Below are 27285 nucleotides of genomic sequence, written 5' to 3'. Positions count from 1 at the left end.
CTCTCTGAACCTCTGTGTGTGTGTGTGTGTGTGTGTGTGTGTGTGTGTGTGTGTGTGTGTGTGTGTGTGTGTGTGATCCTTTATAAACATGTGGCTTTGAAGCCGCCACATGTCCTGCACCTGATTTGATCAAAGCCCCTAACAATGACATTAAAACCTCGGCCCACGTGGAGAAGTGGACCAGAATGACGGATGAGACATAGTGTGTGTGTGTGTGTGTGTGTGTGTGTGTGTGTGTGTGTGGTTCCGGTGAGTTCCGTTGTATTGAGTCACGCCGAAGAAAACCTCTTTCATTCCTGTAAAACTGCTCAAGGTTGCAGACATGACAGAGAAGGGGACGGGGTGAGTGAGTCATTCCTGAGGAATTGTGTGTGTGTGTGTGTGTGTGTGTGTGTGTGTGTGTGTATGTTACTCTATCCATCCAACATTTTCTATACACCGAGTTTTTGTGCCTTAAAGGCAGGGTATTGCGTTTAAATGTTGAAAACCTCTCACACACTGATAATCAATCAACCTGGCAACCCGGGGGCGTGGCCTACACTCGGACGATGAATAATGTGACGCTATATATAATCACACAAACTTTTTATTTATAAACTCGTGTATAACACAAAAACAAAATGTGAAAATAATTGTCAATTTAAAACTTTTTTAAAACCCTTTTGTCGCCATTGTTTGACTTCCGCTTTATGCACTTGACCATTTAAGAAGTTTTGTAAACGTCACCATATGCAAATCAGTACCGCCATGTTCCGTAAAAAAATTGAATAATATTTATTTTTATTTTTATTTTTACACATTTTAACCCTTATACAACTCGGAACTGTTTAAAAGAGAAGACATGCGTGACCGGACAGGACATGAGTGAGAGCGCAGAGGAAGTAAAAGAGTTGCAGGATTGGGTTGCTGGTCCCCCTGCTGGTTGGGAAGAGTACTGCGCCCTACACTAGTACACTTATTATACTCTTTATACGATTATTCAGTGTGAGTGACAGCTCTTAGGGCTGTATGGAGAAATGATGCTGCAGTGGAGACATTGGGAGAGAAGAAGAAGGAGATGAAGAAGATGATGAAGCAGATGATGATGATGGTAAGTATGAAGATATGTGTCAGTGTACTTTTCTGCTCAATATTCTGGTAAAGCTGATTCAGACAAATGTATTAAATATATATTGTATTTATTTATCTGGTATTGATGGTGGTAACCATTAATGATCTGCAGAAAAGTCCATGAATGACCTGCCTTATCATGGAACGACCTGCTCAGTCACCTCACCTACATCCTTCTCACTCTGGGATGAGCAAGAAAATCTCCAACTAGTGAGGAACATTTTTTGAAAAGTTTTACACAGCAAAGTATTTCAGCTGAACTGTCCTGATGCTGAGAGTGTGGAAAGCTGTTCTTCATGCTTAGGGAGTATTTGTCATTTATAAATAATGTGGAGATGATGAGTAGATGATGGAGCATGTGGACATGATGGAGAAGATGATGGAGCATGTGGAGATGAAGAATGTGGAGATGATGGAGTAGATGATGGAGCATGTGAAGATGGAGTAGATGATGAAGCATGTGGACATGATGGAGAAGATGATGGAGCATGTGGAGATAAAGAATGTGGAGATGATGAAGTAGATGATGGAGCATGAGGAGATGTGGATTTAAATATTGGCGGGTGTGTTATGAGCTTTACCGCTGCTTCCTGTGCACTGCGCCTTTAAGCGCTGTGATGCGCTCAGGCTGAGGGGATGGAGCGCTGCTGCTGCTGCTGCTGCTGGAGCATCATGGCCCCCAAGCAGCCTCCACTTCTCCCCGCGATGAAGAGAGGAAACTGCGCTCCTTCTCCTTCGCCGCCGCCACCAGACTCCTTCAGCCCGAGCCAGGGCGTCGCAGGTACCAGAGTGGGGTAGAAGCTCCTCATGTCAGGCGCGTCTCCTCCATCCAAAGCCACGTTCTGCCGGTTGACAAAGAGGGGCGCGAGCCCGGGGGTCGGCGGCGCCGGCGGAACCATGAGCAATGATTATTCTATTAATCTGTCGGTGCAACGCGTCCTGAGTCTGTGGGTGCAGGGCACCGTGCCCACCCTGCAGCACTTCACAGGTACAGCTACTGACCCTCATCCATGCGCTCCCTCCATCCGTCCATCTATCCCTCATTCCACACACCCATCCATCCATCCATCCATTCATTCACCTCTGCAGCATGTGAAGGCAATGCCGGTTTATGAAGACCCGCAGCTGCGCATCTGTTTAAAATAGAATCCAATCTCTCTCTCTCTCTCTCTCTCTCTCTCTCTCTCTCTCTCTCTCTCTGTGTTACATGTCTTTCTGTTATATTTCTCTTTTTTAAATGTCTCTCTGCTAGATGTCTCTCCATTACAGTACATGTCTATCTGCTAAATGTCTCTCTGCTACAGTACATGTCTCTCTGCTACATGTCTCTCTGCTACAGTACATGTCTCTCTGCTAAATGTCTCTCCATTACAGTACATGTCTCTCTGCTACATGTCTCTCTGCTACAGTACATGTCTCTCTCTGCTAAATGTCTCCATTACAGTACATGTCTCTCTGCTACATGTCTCTCTGCTACAGTACATGTCTCTCTGCTAAATGTCTCTCTGCTACATGTCTCTCTGCTACATGTCTCTCTGCTACAGTACATGTCTCTCTGCTAAATGTCTCTCCATTACAGTACATGTCTCTCTGCTACATGTCTCTCTGCTACAGTACATGTCTCTCTGCTAAATGTCTCTCCATTACAGTACATGTCTCTCTGCTAAATGTCTCTCCATTACAGTACATGTCTCTCTGCTAAATGTCTCTCTGCTACAGTACATGTCTCTCTGCTAAATGTCTCTCTGCTACAGTACATGTCTCTCTGCTAAATGTCTCTCTGCTACAGTACATGTCTCTCTGCTAAATGTCTCTCCATTACAGTACATGTCTCTCTGCTAAATGTCTCTCTGCTACAGTACATGTCTCTCTGCTAAATGTCTCTAATTAAATAAATGTTACATAAACTTATAAACTGTGATTTATGTGATACATAAAATTAACTCTTTTCCAATAACACCTTGAGTCAAAAACACAAAAATGTGAAATGATGTCATTCTGAAGTGAGGTCTCTGAAATAGTAAAACTAAATAAATAAATAAATAATAATGGTTTTTTTTTTTAATGGAAATTAAGTTACAGCTCAGTTCCAAGTCAGTTCATTGTGCTCGTGTTTGTGCAAATGATGCGCTTAGAGAACATTCGCATGTTCGATTGAGAGAGAATATTAGCAAAGGAAAATGTACGTCGAGACGGAAAAGCTGTTTATAGATGTAAACATGTCATATGTAAAATAGTGAGTGGACAGTACATCTTATAACGATCAAAATGACTTTATTTCTTCTTCTTTTTTTTTTTTTTTAATATAAGTCAGGAAATAGTTAATTCGCCCATAACCGCAGTCACGGCAAAACTAACTATTAAACCATAAAAATTGTTGATGTTTGAAGTGTAAATCATTTATAAATGTCTTATATAGCTTACCTTGTATGTTTATAAATATCTTACCTTGTAAAATCTCCACATCTTTTCCCCTAAATCTTCCTTGTTGCTGAGTCAGCAATGCAGGAAATATTGCAGGGAGTATTGCAGGAATTATTACACTCTAGGAGTGTAACAAAATCTTTTTTTCGGCTTCTCCCATTAGGGGGCGCCACAGCGGCTCATCCTTATTCATGATTCGCATGTTTGATTTGGCACATGTTTTACGCTGGATGCCCTTCCTAACGCAACCCTCCCCATTTATCCGGGCTTGGGACCGGCACTAAGAGTGCACTGGCTTGTGCCTCCCTAATGGCTGGGCTTGGTTCCCTGACCGGGGAATGAACCCGGGACGCAGCGGTGAGAGCGCCGCATCCTAACCACTAGACCACCAGGGACCACCAGGGTTTACATAGTAATTAATTCCATAAGTCAACATCAGGTATCTCATATATGATGTTGCACTTTAATGTAGCAGGAATTGTATTATACAATATATTATAGAATATGTATCTTACATATGTATAGAAACATTAGATAGTAAGGTAAATTATATTTAATTATATATATCTGTATATGTCGCAAACAACCAATAGAACTGAAATATGTTAATCGTCTCTCTGTTACATGTCTCTCTGTTGCATGTCTCTCTGTTACATGTCTCTCTGTTGCATGTCTCTTTGTTACATGTCTCTCTGTTGCATGTCTCTCTGTTACATGTCTCTCTGTTACATGTCTCTCTGTTACATGCCTCTCTGTTATATGTCTCTCTGTTACATGCCTCTCTGTTACATGCCTCTCTATTGCATGTCTCTCTGTTGCATGTCTCTCTGTTACATGTCTCTCTGTTGCATGTCTCTCTGTTACATGTCTCTCTGTTACATGTTTCTCTGTTGCATGTCTCTCTGTTACATGCCTCTCTGTTACATGCCTCTCTGTTACATGCCTCTCTATTGCATGTCTCTCTGTTGCATGTCTCTCTGTTACATGTCTCTCTGTTGCATGTCTCTCTGTTACATGTCTCTCTGTTGCATGTCTCTCTGTTACATGTCTCTCTGTTACATGCCTCTCTGTTACATGCCTCTCTGTTGCATGTCTCTCTGCTGCATGTATAGCTGTTGCATGTCTCTCTGTTACATCTACCTCTGTTGCATGTCTCTCTGTGCTATGCTGTGACTCTGCTACACATCTGGGTTGCCAGATTGGTTCCATTAGAAACTTAGAAACTTTAGTGTTATTTTAGTGTTACAATGAAATTAGTTTGGTAGCTCTCAGAGACCAGCAGCAATAGAAAAATGTAAGAACAAACAAAGGATAATTGCACAAAAATTATATATTATGACTATGGACAATATTATTTAGGGCAGAATAAAAGAAAAAAGCATTCAAGCGTTCACACTGTGTTAATTGTTTTATAAAATTGTAAAATAAATGCAATTCAAGTCCTTATCACTTTAAACTAGAGCTAGATGGCTGTTGGAAATGTTGTGAGAGGAGAAACCTTTTTTACACATGGTTATAAATATCCAGACAGAGCAGGGAACCGCCCGGTGTGGCAACACTGTGAAGAATCCCTAGTAATTACTGCCAACCTTCTCACGAATCTTCTGCTCTTCACTCAAACACACATACACTTTTCTGTGTGACCTTTCGTGATCTGACCTGTGAGTTGATCTGCCTCCACGCTCATTCGCTTCTGGTCTAAAGTGAAAGCTATATCCGATGTTTAGCTCACAAAAATCATATCTAGGTGCAGACTTGACACTGCGGATGGAGTTGCATGGAAGTGGACGAGGACAGTGTTTGTTGCTGTGGCTCTGTGGCACTTCCATTTATAGTTCTTGTAATATAGAGTATGTCGCATGGGACCCGTCTGAGCCCAGAGCAGTTAACCACAAGCTACAAAACACTGGTGAACCACAAGATCAGAAAGCCCAGGTTAAGGCTGACTGGAGTGAAAGCCATTAGAACAAAGTTTATTTATTCTGTGAACTGAAGACATTTCGGTTTAGAATTGCAAAATAAATATGTATTAAACACTGAAACTGTAGGTACCAGCAAATAACCTGCACCTTTTGATAGAAATACGTGTGGTGGATATTAAAAGACCCGAATTTCACCACAACTGAAGCTAATACCATGTTTACGAATAATTTTACCCAGAAGTAGCATATGTAAAGAAAAAAAAATGGATGTTACCATGGTTTCAAAAGTCTTATGGCTCGAAAGGTAGTACAGCTTCAGGTGCTCTCAGTTAACTCCAAATGCTCATAATTAGAAGTTTTAAAGGTCATTATGCCCATTTCTGGAACATTCCCAAAATAATTTAGCTTGGTCTATTTTGTTTTGATTTAAACATTTGTCTATAAAGACATGACTAGGAACTGCTTCATTCATCTCAAATGGAAGATTTCAGTCATATATAATAGATTGCCAAAAGTTTACAGACACCTGGTCATAAATATGGTATGCGCATTTTGCATTCCCTCCACTCTTCTGGGAAGATGTTGATCTTACAGTGTGGTGTAGATATATGTGTTCATCAGCCACCAGGGTTTTAGTAAAGTCGGGTACTGATGTATGTGAGAAGGTGAGGAGGTCTGGGGTGCAGTCAATACAATACAATACAGGATACAATTGAGTGCCTTCAGCTTTGAGGTAACAGTTTGGAAAAGAATCACATATGGCAGGAAATTCTTAACAAATCTATGATGTTTGTCCCCCTTTTACACCTCAAGAATGGAGAGATTGTGTCCTTCGTGCCCTTCTTTTAGAGCTCGGTTGTAAGTCAGTGATGAGAGATGGGAACCCGGGGCGGTGCGGTGCCAGCGTGGCACTGAGGCTGGCACGGAATGATGCTAACACTGATGCTTTGTGTCACCTCTGTAGCCTTGTCTTTTTCTCTCTTCCATTGGAGACTGTCCATATTGCTCTCCTTCACCCCCCCCTGACCTGTCCAGTGTGTGAAGTCTTCATTGTGTTGTAATGAAATGTATGGGGATGATGTGTATTACAGGTTTGTTGCCCTGTAGATTTTTTGTTCACCAAAAAAGCTGGAATATTTTGGTGTGAGGAAAAGTGTGATGTGACCTTAAATATAATAACCTCTGGAAAGCTTCTCCAGACTGAATGTTCTAATTATAACCAGATTAAACTCTGAAACAGCTTGAGATGTTCCACAGTGTTGATGGAATCTGAAAGTGTGTTTGTGCGTTGCAGAGATGTGGTACTGGGTGTTCCTGTGGTGTCTCTTCTCCTCGCTGTTTGTACATGGAGCTGCAGGGCTGCTCATGTGTGTGATGCTGCAGAGGCACAAGCGAGGTCGCCTCATCACCCTGGTGCTCATTAGCACGGGATTCCTCGCCTCCATTATCGGAGGTGTCCTCACCAGTGAGTACTCACACCTCGAACCTCTATTTTTTCTCTCCTCCACTTACTCCTTAGTAACTCCTTCAAAATCTCTCCATGAGCCTGTAACTACAATTCCATTTCATAGTGGATGTTTTGTTCGTGTGGGATGTGTATGAGCACCGTTGTCCTGTGGGTCTCAGGTGCAGTGGTGGCCTGGGTGTACCGCGTCGCAGGAAAGGACATGGCCCCCCTGGAGGCGCTGGTGTTCGGGTTGGGCCAGACCACTCTCACCCTTCTCATTTCCTTCTCCCGCATCCTGGCCACTCTCTGACCGGACACAGAGTTTTAGTGCCTGTCTCCTCCTTATCAACGGGATGGAGGTAAATGGTTTCACTGCTTTTCTGGTTAGCAGTGCAGGCTACAGCAAATGCTAAGAAGGTTAGCATGGTAAAAAACTGCTGTGTAGTGGCACCAGCATTGCTGACTCACAAGGAAAGGAAATGGATCGCCGGGAAGCCGCTGCGTTTCATCTGTGGGTTCTCCATTGCTTTCCTGGAAAGTCCTGCATGAAGCCACCTGAGGAGCAGCATCCTCCAAACCACACTTGCGTCCTAAACAGGACGGTTTCACAGTGTTTACGCCAAGTATCGGAAAAATCAGCTTGAGGCTCCTGGACGCTGTATCATCTGGACTCGCTCACGGCTCATCCAGACGACTTTACACACTCAACGGACGTTTTTTTTTTTTTTTTACAATGAAAGCCGTACTCAGCTCAACTAAAGATTGTTTTTAAGGGTTCTATTTTTTCCCCGGGAAGGTTCTGTATTAAAATGCTGTTATTGCTGTTTTTTTTTTCTTTTTTTTTTTCTTTCAGTTTTTGCAGTTTGTCCATGAGGCTCTGTTGCATGTATTTATGTATGTATTTATTTATGAATTTATTTATTTATTGCCCTCAAGCCTTAACCACACTGGGTTCCTAGGGATGGGGGGGGGAAGTTAATCAGGTGCACTGCTGCTCACGTGGTTCCTGTAGATCACTGTGTACCTTTTTTACATACGCAGATGGACGTGTAATTCATCTCTCACCTCCCTGAACATCATGTTTTCCTCACCGTCTGAGAAGGTGAGAATTCCTCTGAGTGCTTCTTCCTTTTTTCTTTTCTTTTTTTTCAATCCAGCTTTAATGACCCTGAAATCTGCACTGCTGATGTTTGCCTTCCCAGTGTTCAGAGAACCTGAACCTGAAAACCTGTAAAAAATGTTTTGTTTTGGTTTAAAATAATCTTTAATGGAAAGAAAATGTTCTGTCTGTTGGATTGTTGCAGATGACTCCGGGTTTAGCCGCGAGACTCGTCTGACTCCTGAGATCTCATTAACATGTAGCATGTTGTTCATGCGTAGGAGGAATTGTGATGTTTTTGGTGTGTGTTTATCAAAAACAGGAGCGAAAGGCAGATGTGTATTCGCTTGATATTTCAGAGTCGATCAAATGTTCAAATGTCCAGTGTTTCAAACACTACAGACACTCGCAGCTAGTGTTTATTACAGCTCTGACTGGATGCTCTTTTCTGCAGCACTTCCTGATATTTTATACTCTTATATCCTCCAACACGTCAGATTTATTTAATTTATAATGCAAACTGTTATAATGGGTTTTCAACAAAATCTTAAAATGAGGCCCAGGTTCTTTCAGGATCCTTTTTTTTTATGATCCAGTATTTTTTTTAAGGATCCTTTAAGTTTTTTCTTCACAATACAGTATATTTTTTACTATCAATTTTTTTTCAGTATTCAGAATTTTTCATTATCCATTTTTTTTTTTTTTTTACAGGAACCACTATTTTTTTTAATATTTCGTATTTTTCAGGATCCAGTTCTATTGCAGTACCCAGCATTTTTTTCAGGATCTAGTATTTTTCCTGTATCCATAATATTCAAGGATCCAGTATTTATTTAAACATTTATTTTTTTGTCTCCAATCATTTTTTTTAGCATCCAGTATTTTTTTCATGATCCAATAATTATTTTAAGGATCCTTTTTGTTTTTTCTTCAGAATCCAGTATATCTTCAGTATCAACATTTTTTTACAGGATCCAGTATTTTTTTATATTTAGTATTTTTTCAGGATCCAGTATTATTGCAGTACCCAGCATTTTTTTCAGGATCTAGTATTTTTTCTGTATCCATAATTTTTCAGGATCCAGTATTTTTTTGTTCAGTATTTCTTGCAGTATCATGGCTCACTATCATGTGATTAAAATATTTTTATTGTGATTAATCACAAGCAGGTTGATTACGTGTGTGAAAGCGCAACTACAAAACACTTCACACCAATTGATCATTTTCTACGTTTTATAAATGAAGTCAGACCTGATCATCTCCAGTCAAAAGATTTTCTTTAAAACCAGTATCTCTAACTGGTCTGCTTTATCTATTCAGGTCTGTAACCTTGACATCACTCTCTCACATTTTGCCTGTTCAGTTTTGCAGACTCTAGATGGACAAACGCATGTGGACATCTGAGCATAAGATTAATATAAGCTTCTTTTTGAACAACTTTTAATCCCTATTTACTGTTATAATAAACTCCATTTTTCTGGGAAGATGTTCCACTAGATTTTATGGAGATTTATTCAGCCAAAAGGATGTTACTGGTACTGGCCGGTCTAGTGGTTAGGATGGCTGCGCTCTCACCGCTGCGGCCCGGGTTCGATTCCCGGTTAGGGTTGCACAAGCCAGTGCACTCTTAGTGCCGGTCCCAAATGGGGAGGGTTGCGTTAGGAAATGCATCCAGCATAAGAACATGTGCCAAATCAAACATGCGGATCATGAATACGGATGATCCGCTGTGACGCCCCCTAACAAGAGAAGCCGAAAGAAAGTTTATTCAGCCAAAAGGATGTTACTGGTACTGGCACTGGTGTAGGTGAGAAGGTAAGGAGGTTCCTTGGGTGCAGTCAGCGTTCACATTCATAATGTTCAATAGGGTTGGAGCTCTATAGCAGGAGATCTTCCACTTCAACCCATGGATCTTCATGGAGCTGGTTTTGTGCACTTCATGTCATGCTGGAACAGGTTTGGGTCTCCTAGTTCATGTGAAGGGAGAATCCCATGATACCGCATCCAAAGACGTCCTACACAATGGTGTTGCTCTGAGTTTGTGGAAGAAACGCATATGTCGGTAAAAAGGCGACTGGAAAATACGCTGTCAGAAGTGTACTTTTGACAGAGTGTTTTAGAAAGGAGTGGATTATAGTGGAGGAGAGTTGGGATGATGAGGATGGAGAGAGAGAGAGAGAGAGAGAGTAATGTTCTTCTCACAGATGTCAGTTTGGGCTTCCTTTAAAGCTGAATAAGAGTGAATTCCACATCCTATGTGTGTGTGTGTGTGTGTGTGTGTGTGTGTGTGTGTGAGAGAGAGAGAGGTTATATGAATTTACAGTGTGTGCAGTGTATTTACACACCTGTTGTTCCTGAACTGATTGTTCTTTATGCTCTGAAACTCCTGGTAGAAAGCAGAAGGGATTCGGGAGAGTTGCTCCTCAGCCCAGTCCGTGTACAGATGAAATGTAGATAATGTACCATAAAGTTCTTTTTTTTTTAATTTTATATATTAGCAGGCAGCTGGCATTTATAACAGGTTTATTTATTGTACACTGGATTTCCTGGACTAATGAGCTGCCGTTTAAAATCAAAACTCAATAAAAAAAACAATTTCTGATAAAAACATGGTCCTGTGGTCATTTCCATATTATTATTATAATAATTATTATTTTTATTATTATTCTTGAGGTAGAGATTTATTTTACTTTTGGTATTTCTTACATATAAATAAATCTATTTTTGGCATAGTTGTTCAGCTGGATCAAAAAGCCCATACACCGAACTGACCTCCAGAGAAATGAGAACCTATTAGAACCTTCTAATTGGCCAATTATAATAATTAGGAGTTAACCGGGAGCATGCGAGGCCGTAAAGAGTGAGTGTACAGTTTTGTGCACATTTGACGATGTAACCACGGAAACATCCGGATAAATTAAAATCAACAAAAATGGTGGACCTCCGTGAGTCCTGCGTATCCGAATATACGAATCAGAGCAGCACAAAGGCACCTTACAGTTCAAATCGAATGAAATCAAATCTATAATTATGTCACATGCACATTCGTGGAAAGAAATAGAACATAAAGAAATACACGTGAAATATATACGTATAAAATTTGTGATAAAAATGTAAATATATATATATATATATATATATATATATATATATACGTGGATCTGAAAGTTTCAACTGACCCCCAAAACATCAACAAAGGAACTGGTGAAGGCATCAGGTCTGGGAGGATGTTCACCTAATATAAAGTCCTGACTGGTGAGAACAAACAGGAAGAACACCATTTCCAATCTGAAGCATGGGCAGGATATTCTATATCATATTCTATAAGGGAATTCCCTCTGTGGATCTTCTCACTTCGTCCTGGTCTGCCTCTGGATGGTGTCCTCTTCGATTGGAGGGCTCTCTGTCCAGCTGGAGATGTTACACATCAACGCCCTGGGGTTCCATAAAATTCCGGAGTAAGAACAGGAGCTTCGAGGATGGATTTGGACTGTAGTTAATATTAACAGTCTGCTACACTGACTCAGGATATCAGTTTGCTTCTGATCACCATCACTGCACACCTCAACATCGTTTATCTGTAATAAATGGACATTCAGTGCAACCCAGATGAGGATGAGTTCCCTCTTGAGTTTGGTTTTTAGGGAATTATTTCTTCACCACAGTCTCCACCGGCTTGTTCACCAGGGACAAACTTACACTTATAAAGAACATCTTCATTTTTATCACCACATTATCTGTATAACGCTGCTCTGAGACAATGTTCATTGTTAAAAGCGCTATACAAATAAATATCTTCATAAAGCAGGCCATTAATCACCTGATAAAATACATGAGCTGCTCACATGTATCACAATCAATGGTCACGCTGTAGATGTTCTCAGTACAGTCAGTATGTGCAGGCGGCACAGTTATAAGACCGGGTTCTGATATATACGTCTCCTGAGACACGTATTTAGAGGCCCAGGCATGTGGCTCCATTGTCTTATTGCTTCCTGCTCCGGAAACCTGCATGACTGAAGTCACACCAGCAGACAACCTGACGCTCTTCAATGCGGAAACATAAAGAGAGGAATCAGCCTCGGCGTGATCTGTCAATGAATGAGGTGGTTCCCAGGGGCGCCTTCCATCCTACTCAGCCTGTCACGGCGCTATCTTTAGGATCGCATTAGCAGGCCTTTAACTTTCCATTGTTTCAATTGAAATTTCACGGCCCTTTATTTGGAACAATGTCTGATCCTCGCCCTGTCTGTGACGCCGCCTGCTGAGGTGTTTTATTCCGCTCAAATAATAATACACTTTATAAAGTCTATAAAAGTACAAGGATATACAATCACATTTAATATGGAAATGATTTGAGGCTACATTAGGAATCCCTGGATAGACCTGTCCTGTGTTCTATGCCCTGTGTCTGGGCTGGTGGTGGCGGTGTAATGTTCTGAGGACGATGTTTTTTTTGTTTTTAACTAACTCTAAATATTCAAAGTAAATGCAAAAGATACAGCCTAGAAACAAGTCAAACGATAATTACAATAAGATTTCTTGAAATAAGAAAACATAAGAAATAAGAAAACATCTAGGCTTTCGAAAAATATGCATTAAAACACGTATTCTGTCTATAACAGTCAATTAAGTCAAAGTTATCAATTTAATAACTTAAAACTAGCTTATTAGTTCATTTGTTAAACAATTTGCTTTTCTTTTTGTTTTTTTGTTTGTTTTTTTGGTGTGAAAAGATCTTAAAACCAGAGCTACCTCTCAGAGAATTCCTCTTAATTTAACAATCATCATCATTATATTTTTACGTCTTAAAAAGAGACAATGTATTTAAACTGAAAACGTGGTTGACTACCTGTTTCCACACCCCACACAACCCCTCACTCGTGATCTCACACTCACCTATCAGGCTAAAAAAAAGGAAAAGAAAAACACACTGCATTCACACTCCCTATACCTTAGTTAAGGATTTTCTCTTTAAATTTAAATTTAAATTTTGTGTATCATCTTGGGAATATCAATCCAGAATTATGTGAGCTTTTTCGCGAGAAGCCACCAGGTGGCAGTCTTGTACATTTGAAGAGAAAATCGAATCAGTGGGAATTCTACATTTTATTATTATTATTATTATTATTATTATTATTATTATTATTATTATTATTATTATTATTATTATTATTATTATTATTATTATTATTATTATTATTATTATTGTATATGTGTAGGTGATGGGTTTGCATTCTGTCCAGGGTCCCTGGTACCCCAAGTTTCCTAGGATCAGTTCCCGGCCTTTCTGTACTCCTGTGTAAGCTCTACAGAAGATGCATATAGCCTTATAGAACATTCAAATAGAAATGAAACCAACTGAATGACTACATTTAATATTTTAATCTCTACAGCAAAATTCACCAAATTAACCTTCACCTTTTTTATTGTTTAAATGATGCGTTTACTGCAGAGACATTTCTCTGTCGTGCCACCAGGGGGCAGACACACACATTGACCATGCTATAAAATAAGCATGCACGAAAGTATACAAGCAAAATCAAGAACCTCACAGACTTTTTCCTCCACACCAGTAAGACTGGAATATACATTTATGTGGTTGCCATAGAGACCAGAGTCTTGTACCACAGTCTCAGCACATGAAATTCTCTGGAGCCCCGAATTGATGAATGGATCACTTTAGCATCTGTTTAAAGTCCGGCTTGAACCTACATTTAAATCAGATGAACTCTTTTGGGATTACAGCATTTTCTTTTAATCATCTGACCTCACCCTTTATTTGAGACACCAAAACTAATTGGACAGTTGGTTGCCCAGATGTTCCATGGTTCCATGTTCCACTGGGGGCAACAACTGGGGGAATCATGGACTCTCCTTTTCTTCTCACATTGCTAATCTAACATGCTCATGTCGATTTCTTCTTCAGAACATCAGGAGAATTCATCTGGTTTTGTCCAAACAGGCCACTCAGGTGATCATCAAGACTGGATAACTGCAACACTCACTTTTGGAAAGACCTCTGCAACTGATCCAGAATGCAGCTGCACGACTTCTTTCAACCTTCATAAGTTCTCCCATGTCCACTCCACTGCAATCGTAGCTCCACTGGCTAAGAGCTGCCTGCATCAGATTTAAACGTAAATAATATGATTGTATAAAAGAATGTAGAAGTTTAGTGCCTATATGTTTGTTCCTTATAATTATAAATGTATCCCGCTATGGGCGAGTCGGTGTTTACTCCATGGGATGGCATGAAGAAGAAAACCTTGAGAGGAACCAGACTCGTTCTCGTCACCAAAAAGCCCATTCGTTACAGTTCCATCATTGTTGAGGTGTACTGTTCAGTGATGGACGCTTAAATGCAGAACTGTTCATGGTCCTGAACCAACCATTATAGCAGGCTGTTGATATGAATTCCAGTCCAAATCCATCCTCAAAGTTTGAGTTTCCCAGGATCTTCATGGATCTTTAAGCTGTAGATGTGAAACCATCATAAAGAATTTTTTTCTGGCTTCATTAAACAGCTGACCAGATGATGAACATCATTGAGGGAAATACAGAGGCTTTACTCAAGATCTCCACCATCATTCCAGCTTAAAAACAGGAAGACCAAGTTCCCAAAAACATCTTACATAAAATCCAGTACAGTTCTGAAAGATTTTTATATAGAGACATGAGCCAAATGTGAACTTATTGCTGAATGGATAAGGAAAGGATCTGCTCATGATCTTACGTCTACGGTCGATTGTGTTGGATTTGTTGATGGTTTGAATGCTGAGCAAAGCAGCAGGAGGATTTTTATGTGTAGAGGGAGTTCTCTCATGTTTATCTTATTGTGTACATTATAAATGTCTGCGAATAGAACGCCGATCTTTGCTTCATTTGTCTTGAAAATCATTTCTCATGCCAAGAATCTAAGAAACTAAGAGTAAAATCCTGTCACCACTACAATGGAGAACTTTAATCAGGCACTGGCAGATCTTGCTGTCTGGACCCTGTTTTCCTGCACAGCCCTGGTCTGATATTTAGACTGGCCAATCAAGTTTCACTAACACGTACTGTATTAGAGCCCTTCCTGAACCAATCTGACTCGAGACACACAATATACAGCAATCTGTATGAACTTGTGGCATTCCAGGGAGTCGCTGCAGTTTTCCAATGACCTATAAAAATTATTTCAATGTTAGTATTGTTGGCTGGAACGAGCCACGGTTATATAAATATGATATTTCAGGACAATGGCAGTTTTTTTGTCTCTGGAATGCTGGAGAGAAAAGTCGCGACATCATCTCCAGAAAATCTGTCGTTTGGCTCCAATTATTTGATTCATTTTTCTATAATCGTTTGGCGAAAAAAGAAAAAACGACCACAGCTAAAGATAGCAGCGTTGTGGTCCTGGTGCACTGGGGAAATATTTCAACCAGCATTTCCTCAAAGCCTTATTGTTGGCTGTATCGGGGGGATTAAAAAAAGTGCAACGCCGATGAGTCATCGTTATCCTCCAACCCAGTCTGTACACACACACACACACACACACACACACAGAGAATGAAGCACATACAGTTTTCACAGTCAGGAGTTATTACATAAACTCAACCGTGGGTTGTGGGATATGTTGGTATGTTTAATTCATCGCTGTAGGATTCAGTTGAACAGCGATGTGTCACGAGCCCTAAACCCCCCACACCCTGTGTTCTACCCCAGCTACCCTACATCGCTGCCTCCGTTTCTCAGAATCGTGAGGAGAATTGCGTTCTCTTAGCGTTATTGTACACGAGTTTAGATGAAGCAGACCTTTTCCAATTCATGAAGAGCACAAAGAAAAATAAGACAATACACGATCCTGTTAGCTCGAGTCACCCAAAGGGGGAGCTAAAATTCTACTTATTGTAAAAACATTACAGCATAGCACCATCTTAACCTCTCACCCCTGTCACATTCAGCCCCATATGGAGATCTATTGGCTGAATAGATAAGGGAATAATTGCATTAAAAGAGCATTATAGATCTGCACAGGACACAGTAGAGGATAAAATGTGCATAAACTAGACATACCTGACTGTTTATTTTTATCATTTGCAAAGATCTGGAAGGAACTCAGCAGGTAAGTTGTTCCAAACTTTTTGGAGAACTAAGCACAGATCTTCTGTGGATGTAGGGTTCTCAAATCCTTTTAATTCTCCGGACTCTGTGGGGCCAAACAATCACTTCCAGGACTCTTATGTGTATTTAATCTACTACACTAAGTCTCCTTGGCTGACCACTGTGTCGATGCTCATTAACATTGCCTGGTTCTTCGAGCATTTTTAAAAGAGCTTAAGGAGCTCGAGATCTTTGCTGATGCCTTGGATCTACCTTGTGTCTTGTTGCTGTGCTCAGTGTTGCCATGGTGTAGGACCTGTGACATGAAACTGTCCCCCACAACCGCACCTTAGTAGTAGAGTTAGGTTGTTCCTCACCCAGTTTGAAGCTCCCACACAGCTGTTTCTGTTTACTTCAGGATGAAATTGATTATCATCAGCACCTGCTTGGTAGAATCGGTTCATCACACAACTGACTCCTACACAATTCTTGTCTTAATTTTCTTTCTATTTTGTTAATTGCTAAAAAAAACCCCACTTTTTCTTTCATTTTTACTTTTCAACATTTTTCATTTTGTTGTTGAGTTCCAGCTAGGGTAAGCACCCTTTAAAAGTGCTCCAAGGTCAAATTCATGGGTGCTTGAGGTTTACTGATGCAGCAGAAGGTCCTTCTTGTCTTATTCCACAAAACATTTACTGGAGCAGGAACTGCTGTAAAAGTTAAAGCCTGCTCTGATAGAAAGGATTCAGGACAGACGTATATTTAAGCTTGTTTGTTATGGAGCTCCGTAATTGCAGAACCAAAGCTCCTATAATAGACATGTGAGCATCAATGGATCATGGACCTTACCTGGGAAAGAGATGGCACCAGAATGGGACATATGGGAAGAAGGTGATGCTCATTGTGATGCTCTTGGTCACTGGTCCCCAACCCCAATTGGTCCCGGGCCGCATAGAAAGAATAAATAACTTACATTACTTCCTTTTTATTTATTATCTGATTCTGAACAATGTTTTATTTTGGAAAATGACTGGATTCTCTCCGTCACATCTGTCTATGACTCACTCTTGATGCATGCCATGATGCTTCCCTCGTTCACATGTCTTACCTACATCCACTACCTTCTTACAGGGGCTGCTCCGGCCGCTAACACATAATACATTACCGCTAAATTCAAACCACCAAGCGAGCAAAATGACCAAAAAACAACACAGTGGATTCATGTTTATTAATACATTTAGAAAATACCAGTTTTTATGGTTGTATCATTTTATTTTGTTGTATTTATCCACCACACCTTATAGGCCGGTCCGTAAAAATACAGTGGGGCAAAAAAGTATTTAGTCAGCCACCAATCGTGTAAGTTCTCCCATTTAAAAAGATGAGAGACCTGTAATTTTCATCATAGGTACACTTCAACTATGAGACACAAAATGAGAAACAAAACCTCCAGAAAATCACATTGTCTGATTTTTAAAGAATTTATTTGCAAATTATGGTGGAGAATAAGTAATAAGTTTGGTCAATAACAAAAGTTCATATCAAAACTTTGTTATATACCCTTTGTTGGCAATGACAGAGATCAAACGTTTTCTGTAAGTCTCCACAAGGCTTTTACATACTGTTGCTGGTAGTTTGGACCATTTCTCCATGCAGATCTCCTTTAGAGCAGTGATGTTCTGGGGCTGTCACTGGGCAACACAGATTTTCAACTCCCTCCAAAGATTTTCTATGGGGTTGAGATCTGGAGACTGGCTAGGCCACTCCAGGACCTTGAAATGCTTCTTACGAAGCCACTCCTTCGTTGCCAGGGCGGTGTGTTTGGGATCATTGTCATGCTGAAAGACCCAGCCACGTTTCATCTTCAATGCCCTTGCTGATGGAAGGAGGTTTTTGCTCAAAATCTCACGATACATGGCCCTATTTATTCTTTCCTTTACACAGATCAGTCATCCTGGTCCCAGAAAAACAGCCCCAAAGCATGATCTTTCCACCCCCATGCTTCACAGTAGGTATGGTGCTCTTTGGATGCAACTCAGCATTCTTTCTTCTCCAAACACGACAAGTTGAGTTTTTACCAAAAATTTTTATTTTGGTTTTATCTGACCATATGACATCCTCCCAATCCTCTTCTGGATCATCCAAATGCTTTCTAGAAAACTTCAGACATGTATTGCCTTAAGCAGGGGGACACGTCTGGCACTGCAGGATTTGAGTCCCTGGTGGCATAGTGTGTTACTGATGGTAACCTTTGTTACTTTGGTCCCAGCTCTCTGCAGGTCATTCACTAGGTCCCCCCGTGTGGTTCTGGCATTTTTGCTCACCGTTCTTGTGATCATTTTGACCCCATGGGGTGAGATCTTGCGAGGAGCCCCAGATCGCGGGAGATTATCAGTGGTCTTGTATGTCTACCATTTTCTAATAATTGCTCCCACAGTTGATTTCTTCACACCAAGCTGCTTACCTACTGCAGATTCAGTCTTTCCAGCCTGGTGCAGGTCTACAATTTCGTTTCTGGTGTCCTTTCACAGCTCCTGGTGGAGTTTGGAGTCTGACAGTTTCAGGTTGTGGACAGGTGTCTTTTATACTGATAACGAGTTTAAACAGGTGCCATTAATACAGGTAACAAGTGGAGGACAGAGGAGCCTCTTCAAGAAGAAGTTACAGGTCTGTGAGAGCCAGAAATCTTTTTTAGGTGACCAAATACTTTCCACCATAATTTGCAAATAAATTCTTAAAAAATCAGACAACGTGATTTTTGGGATTTTTTTTTCTCATTTTGTCTCTCATAGTTTAAGTGTACCTATGATGAAAATTACAGGCCTCTCTCATCTTTTTTAATTGGGAGAACTTTTTTGCCCCATTGTATTGTCTGACGTTAAACCGGGCCGTGGCACAAAAAAGGTTGGGGAGCACTGCTCTAGGTGATGGCGTGACTAAAAATGTTACTCTTTCAGCAGAACAAGGTTAAAACATCCACATGGTTTGAGGAACATGACAAAAAGGGTTTTAACTACAAATTCCCCCGATCTCAATCCACTTGATGGCTGGACAAAAAGTCAGATCCATGGAAGCTTCACCTGGAAGTCAGGATTCACCTTAGCCATGTTGCTTTATTTCTGAAAACTATCGCACCAGGTTTAGAGGTAATGTGGCTTTAAGTCTACAGTGCCTGAATGAATGAACAGGTTTAGTAAGAAGAATAAAAAGTAAGTAATATAGTTACCTTACATTCAATTCTATTCCATTGCCCAAATATTTATACATCAAAATGATTTTTGCCATCCCAGTCCACTCAATTACATTTTCTTTCTATTCCACTTTTAACAATGGACATGGTTACAAAACGGCTTTATCAGAATCTGTGTATGGATTTAATTTTATCCATAATGAGCAAGCCAGAGGCGGTGGTGTCAAGGAGAAACTGACTGAGATGACGTGAAGAAGAAATCATGAGAGAAACCAGACTTGAAAGATAACCTGTTCTCAACTGGGTGACACCGGATCTTGCAAATATGAATCATGACTCATCCACAGGGAAGTGGGTGTGAGGAAAACAGTATCCAAAGATCTAAATTTAAGAGAACTCTCTATGACCATGAAGCATCCAGATCTGCATTTTATCTAAGAGATCAACTATTTAACATAAAGCTTCACTAAACAAATATAAATGGAGCGTTCAGCACTGAGGGCTTTATATTAGAGAACATCCCCTGCTTTAGTCTTTACTGTTCAAGGTACCAACAAATAGCCTGCACCTTTTGATTGGAGTTGGCATGACAAACTCCACTCAGGAACTGCAGTATCAGATTATTTACTGCTTTATAATTTAATTACTAGCGCTATTTTTAAAATCAGGGTGAACTTTGATTGGAGGTGAATGTATTGTGGAGAACATAAACTGCTGCATTCTGGACTAACTAGAACATCCAGACTAGTAAGGCATTAAATTATCCAACCTAGAGATCGAGTTATTATAGTTTTAAAAATAGAACTGGTTTTTATTTCATTTTACATTTAGTTTTTTTTTCATTTCATTTCACTCTGGGGCATAAATTTAGATTTAGTTTTTCATCTCGAAAATCACTATTTTTCATTTTTGATTTGATTTTAATATTGTTTAAGCTACTAATATCTGAATTATGGTAAAAGCCTTGATTCTTGTAAATGTGTAACTACAGTACATGGTATACAAGCTGAATAAAAGTCACATCGTTCCTTATCAGGTTTTAGAATTACATACATACAGCCCACGAACGACACATGACATATTACACCGTGACATTATTTATTTAACAACAATTAAAAAAGTCAAAAAGAAGTCAAAGAAGGTGTACTTTCTGTTTCACATGACTGGACATTGTATACAAATCTTATGAAAGACACATTTGCTTCACTCTTAAATGCTCTTTTAATTTCAGTAGATTCTTCATCTGTATTAAATTTCCTTTTTTTTGTCGTACTCAAATAAACAAACAAACAAACAAACAAACAAAAAATGGCTCTGTTGTTTTCTACCTATTATTTTGGCAGTTAGTGTTTGGTGTTCTCACTGCACTCAGCACAATTGTGTTAAACTCTTAAATTGTGTAAATAATTTAATAAACGATGCTTGCTACACAATTAGTTCACTCGTTTTTGCCTGTGATCAAGAGTAAATAAATATGGCCCAAATCAAATAAACAAATATGGCTTTATTTCTAAATGAGACTTACAACATCCAGCTGCTAGCGGCTCTAATCTAATATATCAATACAATCTAATCTATCTAATAATCTAATACGCTACAGGCTGCAGTGAGGATGTGCATTACTGTGCTACCACTTCTTTTTTACCGCTGTGTGAATGAGCTCTAATACTCATTACTCTGCCACCTGCAGATTTGTATTATATACTGGGGAAGTGGTTATTAATAATAATAATAATAATAATAATAATAATAATTTTTTTATAGCACCTTTAAAAGTAGCACCTCAATGCACTTTCAATGCATAAAAGAAAAAAAGAATAAAAATAAAGATGAGGAAATAAAATACAATAAAAAAATTTATAATATAAAAAACAGTAAATAAAAATCACAGAATAAATCACATAAACATAAAATCCCATAAAAGCTGTCCTAAAAAGGTTTTAAGAGCAGATTTAAAAACCGTAAAAGCCTCGGCCTGTCGAATCTCAGTTGGGAGAGAATTCCACAGCTTTGTTGCATGCGAGGAAAAAGCCCGATCACCCGTAGAGCGTAAACGTGTAGTGGGAACAACTAAAAGACCGGAATCGGAGGAACGGAGATCGATAATAAAGTCAAATAAATTTGGCGTCAAATAATGAGGTGGCGCACCATGTAGGGCCTTATAGGTCAGCATTCAGATTTTAAAATCAATCTGACAGAAAACCGATGGAATCACTCCAAAACTGGAGCAATACAGCCTCTTTAACCCAACCTGATCTTAGTCAGAATCCTAGCAGCTGAATTTTGGACAACCTGTAATTTATTTAACATTTTTTAACCACAAGTTCAAATCCCAGCACCATCAAAACTCCCCCCTCCAGGGCCCTTTAACAAGGCTCTTAACCCTCGACAGCTTTTTGTATAATTGTAAGTCACTCAAATAAATGTACGATTCTGAAAGTCTCCATTCACTCTATTATCTGTTCTTTACTCAAGTATATATTTGTTTGGGGAGACTTTTACTTTTACTTCACTACATTTTAAAGTCAAATATTTTACTTTTTACCCAAAAATTATGGACCATAGAATTGATCCTGCTAAACAGTTTTGGAAAGATTTAAGCTGAATATTTAATATATCTGTGCATTTTGTGGTCAATTTTTTTCATTTTATTTACTCAAGATTATTTTGGAAGGATACAGAATTCTACATTAATAGAAACATGGAAAGTGCAATAGAAATATGTATATTTCATGTGCTTTTTTGTGGGCTCAATGTAGACTATAATGTTTTCCAAAACATGGAATGCTCTGAAAGCATTGAAATTTGTCATTTTCCTTTTTTTCTTTTTGTTTCTATTTTTCTCTGGAAGCTAGTGTTAAAAACCCCCAGGAGCCCAATTCAGAAAAATAGGAAAGCAGCATGGGTGTAGCAACAAAACAATTACAGCCTGAATAGGGTCATTGGATTGGAGTTAAACAGCATTTATGGATTTGGTTCCCTGTAACTGAGGTGTCGTCATAAACGTTTTCTGTGATTGTACTGAAAAGATCCTGAACTGAGGTCAGTAATATGAATCTCCAGTGCTGCTTAAAGACTCATTTATAAGTCATATATTACAAAGATATCGATGTTGTATCTTGTGGATACTTTAGTACATTTGAAGGCAAAATCTTTTATACTTTTACTCAAGTGAAATTTTAAAGGAACACTTTTACTGGTACTGGAGTCATAATTTACCTACTGAATCTCTACTTTTTTTTCCCCAACTACATGCTTTTTGTACTTCGTCCACCACTGGTTCTTCTCAAAACTTCCATTAAGTTTCCATTTGTATTACAAGTGTACATAATGGTTATAGTTTTTGTTTTATTGGAAAAATCACATATTTCATGTTTTTTTCTTATATAGTGTTATATTTTATGACAGTTTTATTATTATCATTATGGATAATAACCATGCCTGGATGTAACAGAACCATAAACTAGTTTTTTTTTTTTTTGCATCATGTAAAGACTTTCTTATCTTGTATATTTCTAATATATTAAGGAAACACTAGAGTCAATAATCACACAAAGGTCTTTCAAGACATAAAGATGCTACGTAATTTACTTCTAGCTGCATGTGGTTCTAGTAAAAGTACTTCCGTTTTATCCGAGTTGAGCAGAATGAAGTTATCAAGCATCCACTGTCTAATGTCCTTTACACACTCCTCAACATTGTTAAGCTGATCTCTCTCATCTGGCTTTGCTGAAATATGAAGCTGTGTATCATCAGCATAGCAATGGAAACAAATACCATGTTTATGTATAATTTCACCCAGCGGCAGCATATATAAACAAAAGAGCAGTGGGCCTTTGACAGATCCTTGCAGAACACCAAACTAGAGAGTGTGGAGAACTCACTATTTACATCAACAAACTAAGTCAGATAAGGCCTGAGCCAAGAGAGAGCTGTTCCCTTTATTCTTTAGTCTAGCAAGCAGGAGATTGTGATCAGTGGTGTCAAAAGTTGCACTAAGATCAAGCAAAACAAGTAAAGAGACTGTAGGAATAAAAAGTAGCTTATTCATGCTTAAGTAAACATAACCTATAGGAAAGTCACAAAGGAGAAATCCGCAGTGCCCATAACACTCATAAACATGCAAAATAGGGCCCCACCCAACACAAACGAAAATAACACACAAAGACCAAGCAGGAATCATGAATGAGGAAGTTTATTATAAATGCCATAAAAGGGGATAACATATCTTCAGTGAAGCTCGCCCCTCCTTGCAGCTGGAGGGGCATTTGCTGCATCTGCTCCTGCCCGCCCCAGAACAATCAACGCTACTGTCAACGTCACCAACAGTTGAAGTATGACCATAGTTATGGCCACCCTCTCTGACACAAGAAGCTGCACCATCACTATCATCATGAATAGTAGCACGATCTAAGGGAGAGGTAGGAGAGGCTAGACAAAGGTCCGTCTGGGTAAAAGCATTGGCAACTTGGGGGATACGCACAAGACGATAAGATGGCCACATTATTGGATCAGGAGCAGGTGTAGTTGACATCAAAGTCTCCAGGAAAAGTGAATAATCATTAGCAATTTGGGATAGCATAAAATAACGGTATCTCTGCTTCAAAGTGGAGACAGCCTTTTGCTTAGCTAAAAGAAATGAAGAGTAAACTTAGAATGAATGAATACCTAAGCAGCCTACTAAAACTATCAACGTAATACATTTAATAATATATTTAAAAATACTAATCAGCTTATGCAAAGTACTAAAATTGCTAACAAAATAATAATATAATATAATCTATGAAATAAGGAAAAGAGCAAAGTACTCACGCATGATCAAATTGCACTGTTTACCAAGTGAAGTGAAATAAAGAAGTGAAAAAGTGGTATATACGTCCCCACTTTTTTAGTCCAACCCTTAAAATCTTGAAGATAATGGTAATAAGAGTAAACCTTTTGAATGTTAATGGTAATTATAATACTTGTGGGAAGGTCCAAATACAGGATGTTTCCCAAGCTATTGGTAACTGGGAAGGGCCCAGTTTTGGGGAGTGTCTAAACCAGAATGTTCAAAATGTATAAATGCAGAAGGAAATGAAAGTTGTTTGAGAGGAGGTTTTATATTGGCCTGTAGGTGGACAGCTGACAGGGTCAATAGTTACCAAAAAAAATTATATATATGAATATAGCAATTGCATTGCTTAATGTTTTCCGAGCCTAGAAGTCAAGCATTTGTCACATGTTAGATTTTAACCCGTATAATAGGACACAGCGGGTAAAATAAGTATTGAACACGTCACCATTTTTCGCAGTAAATATATTTCTTATGGTGCTATTGACATAAAATTTCTACCAGATGTTGTTAACAACCCACGCAATCCACCCATCAAACCATAGATCTCCAGAAATGAAGTTATGTAAAATAATTTGGAATGACACGGGGAAAAGTATTAAACACGCTTACTGAAATGTATTGAATACTTCGTACAAAAGCCTTTGTTGTTAATGACGGCTTCAAGACGCCTCCTGCATGGAGAATCTGGTTGCACGCATTACTCAGGGGTGATCATCAAATCTTGAAGGATCTGTGGCCTCTTCTATGAACTTTCTGATCTTTAGTTCTTTCTATAGATTTTTAATGGGATTCAAGTCAGGTGATTGGCTGCACCATACTAGCAGCTTTATTTTCTTTCTCTGAAACCAATTGAGTTTCTTCAGCCATGTGTTTGGGATCGTTGTCTTGCTGAAATGTTCACCCTCATTTCATCTACATCATCCTGGTAGATGGCAGCAGATTTTTTTTTCAAGAATGTCTCGGTACATGTTTCCATTCATCCTCCCTATAATTGTATGAAGTTTATCAGTACCGTATTCTGAAAAACAGCCCCACACCATGATGTTCTTTCCTCCATTCTTCGCTGTCGGTCAGGTGTTTTTTGGGTGATGTGCAGTGCCATTTGTTCTCTAAACATGGTGTGTATTATGGCATCCATCGAGTTCAATTTGATCTTATCTGACCAGACTTTATTCTCTCAGTATTTTACATGCTTGTTCTTCAGCAGTGGAGTACTGCGTGGTGGAGTTTCTAATATCTCTAAAAAAGCTCTCCTCTGATCATTCTTTTCACTCCTCTGTCAGAAATCTTGTGAGGAGCACCTGCTCGTAGCCGGTTTATGGTGAAATAATGTTCTTTCCACTACTGGATTATGGCCCCAGCAGTGCTCACTGAAACATTTCAGTTTAGAAATCCTTCTGTAACCAATGCCATCATTATGTTTTGCAACAATAAGGTTGCGAAGGTCTTGAGAGAGCTTTTCGCTTTTACCCATCATGAAATGTTTCTTGTGTGACACCTTGGTAATGGGACACCTTTATACAGGCCCTCAGTTGGGAGTGAACCAGCTGATATTTATTTGCAGTGTCAGGACAAATCTTACGACCGTCCAGATAAAAGATCTACCAAGATTTCCAAAAGTATTCAGGTCCTTTCACTTTTTGTGAGGATTAAATTGATTTTAAGAAGCATTGATCTCCACTCTATGCTTGGCTGAGTGGTTGTCTTGGTGACGGGTAAACCTTCAAACCAGGTGGTGTGCACTCTACAGCAGGTTTTCTTCAAGGGTATCTGTATTCATCCACTTGTCTCTCCCTCCCTGCCACTGAGAAGAACAACCATACCATGATAATTCCTCCACCATTCTTCACAATATGGATGGTAACTCACTGATGACTAACCTGGTTCTTATTTTACTACAATGAAGTTCACTGTACCTTTGGAAACAACCAAAGTTTCAGAATTAGTTTCATTTCCTGTGCCAGGGTCTATTCCTTGACACATTTGGATGATGGAGATCTACAGAGAGTTTCTTGGAAAACGTGGCTTGCTTTTTTCGTTCTCAACTGCACTGTGAATTAGTGATGGATCGCCTTCAATGCAACTCGAACGAGTCGTCACAAACAGTGATTCGCTCTTTTTAAATTTGTCTTTATTGTGAGTTAGTAGAACGAGTCGTTTGAGTGATTTGTTCCTTTTGAACGAGTCTTTTATGTGAGTCAGAAATACGAGTCGTCTCAAAGAGTGATTTGTTCATTTTACCTCTCGACTGTTCTAGTCCTAATCGTTCGTTTTTATCTTATCATGTGACCTCCATCAATGCTATGCAGTTATATATACAGTGGTGTGAAAAAGTGTCTGCCCCTAAACCTAATAACTGCAATCAAGCGTTTATAATAACTTGCACTGAGTCTGTTTTAGTGCTGTGGAGGAATTTTGCTCCACTCATCTATGCAGAATTGTTGTAATTCAGCCACATTGGAGGGTTTTCGAACATGAACTGCCTTTTTAAGGTCATGACACAGCATCTCAATAGGATTCAGGTCAGGACTTTGACTAGGCCACTTCAAAGTCTTTTTCTTCAGCCATTCAGAGGTGGACTTGCTGGTGTGTTTTGGATCATTGTCTTGCTGCAGAACATAAGTTCGCTTCAGCTTGACATCAGGAACAGATGGCCGGACATTCTCTATCAGGATTTTTTGGTAAACAGCAGAATTCATGGTTCCATATATCACAGCAAGTCTTCCAGGTCCTAAAGCAGCAAAACAGCCCCAGACCATGACACTACCACCACCATATTTTACTGTTGGTATGATGTTCTGAAATGCAGTGTTACTTTTACACAAGACGTAATGGGACACACCTTCCAAAAAGTTAACTTTTGTCTCTTTCTAATGGTGGAGTCATGAACACTGACCTTCACTGAGGCAAGGGAGGCCTGCAGTTCTTTGGATGTTGTTGTGGGGTCTTTTGTGACCTCTTGGATGAGTTGTCGCTGAGCTCTTGGGGTAATTTTGGTCAGCCGGCCACTCCTGGGAAGGTTCTCCACTGTTCCATGTTTTTGCCATTTGTGAATAATGTGGTTCACTGGAGTCCCAAAGCTTTAGAAACGGTTTTATAACCTTTTCCAGACTGATAAATCTCAATTTCCTCCAACTCTCTCAGATGTATTTTGTTTTTCCACAATAATAA

General features: G+C 39.4%; 1 protein-coding gene and 1 long non-coding RNA gene across 4 annotated transcripts; one reads left to right on the top strand and one right to left on the bottom strand.

The window, feature by feature from the left end:
- The first annotated feature begins 592 nt into the window (after window positions 1-592).
- Window positions 593-8694, top strand: tmem170b (transmembrane protein 170B). 3 transcript variants are annotated; one of them, XM_046834390.1, is made up of 4 exons: window positions 593-1090; window positions 1223-2098; window positions 6751-6921; window positions 7083-8694. In XM_046834390.1, the coding sequence occupies exons 2-4, from the start codon at window positions 1918-1920 to the stop codon at window positions 7211-7213; spliced, it is 483 nt and encodes a 160-aa protein (XP_046690346.1). In that variant the 5' UTR covers window positions 593-1090; window positions 1223-1917; the 3' UTR covers window positions 7214-8694. The 3 variants fall into 3 exon arrangements, with proteins under 3 accessions (XP_046690346.1, XP_046690347.1, XP_046690345.1); XM_046834391.1 differs by having other exon boundaries at window positions 593-1891; XM_046834389.1 differs by having other exon boundaries at window positions 593-2098.
- A 14762-nt stretch (window positions 8695-23456) lies between these two features.
- On the bottom strand, window positions 23457-24300 carry LOC124376263. The gene is made up of 2 exons (XR_006923807.1): window positions 24090-24300; window positions 23457-23906 (listed from the first exon to the last, which is right to left on the bottom strand). It is a non-coding gene; the product is annotated as an uncharacterized LOC124376263 (long non-coding RNA).
- Window positions 24301-27285: the final 2985 nt, after the last annotated feature.

This window comes from Silurus meridionalis, chromosome 22 (genome assembly GCF_014805685.1).
Source record: "Silurus meridionalis isolate SWU-2019-XX chromosome 22, ASM1480568v1, whole genome shotgun sequence".
Taxonomy (NCBI): Eukaryota; Metazoa; Chordata; class Actinopteri; order Siluriformes; family Siluridae; genus Silurus; species Silurus meridionalis.
The sequence above is the reverse complement of the archived record's forward strand: the minus strand, read 5'-3'. Positions and strand labels throughout refer to the sequence as shown.

What these genes read in the sequence shown, in the direction of transcription:
- tmem170b (XM_046834390.1), top strand. Translation starts at nt 1,918, where the DNA reads ATGTCAGGCGCGTCTCCTCCATCCAAAGCCACGTTCTGCCGGTTGACA. An exon ending in CACCCTGCAGCACTTCACAG is followed by an intron (nt 2,099 to 6,750) that starts GTACAGCTACTG and finishes TGTGCGTTGCAG; the next exon opens with AGATGTGGTACTGGGTGTTC. An exon ending in TATCGGAGGTGTCCTCACCA is followed by an intron (nt 6,922 to 7,082) that starts GTGAGTACTCAC and finishes TGTGGGTCTCAG; the next exon opens with GTGCAGTGGTGGCCTGGGTG.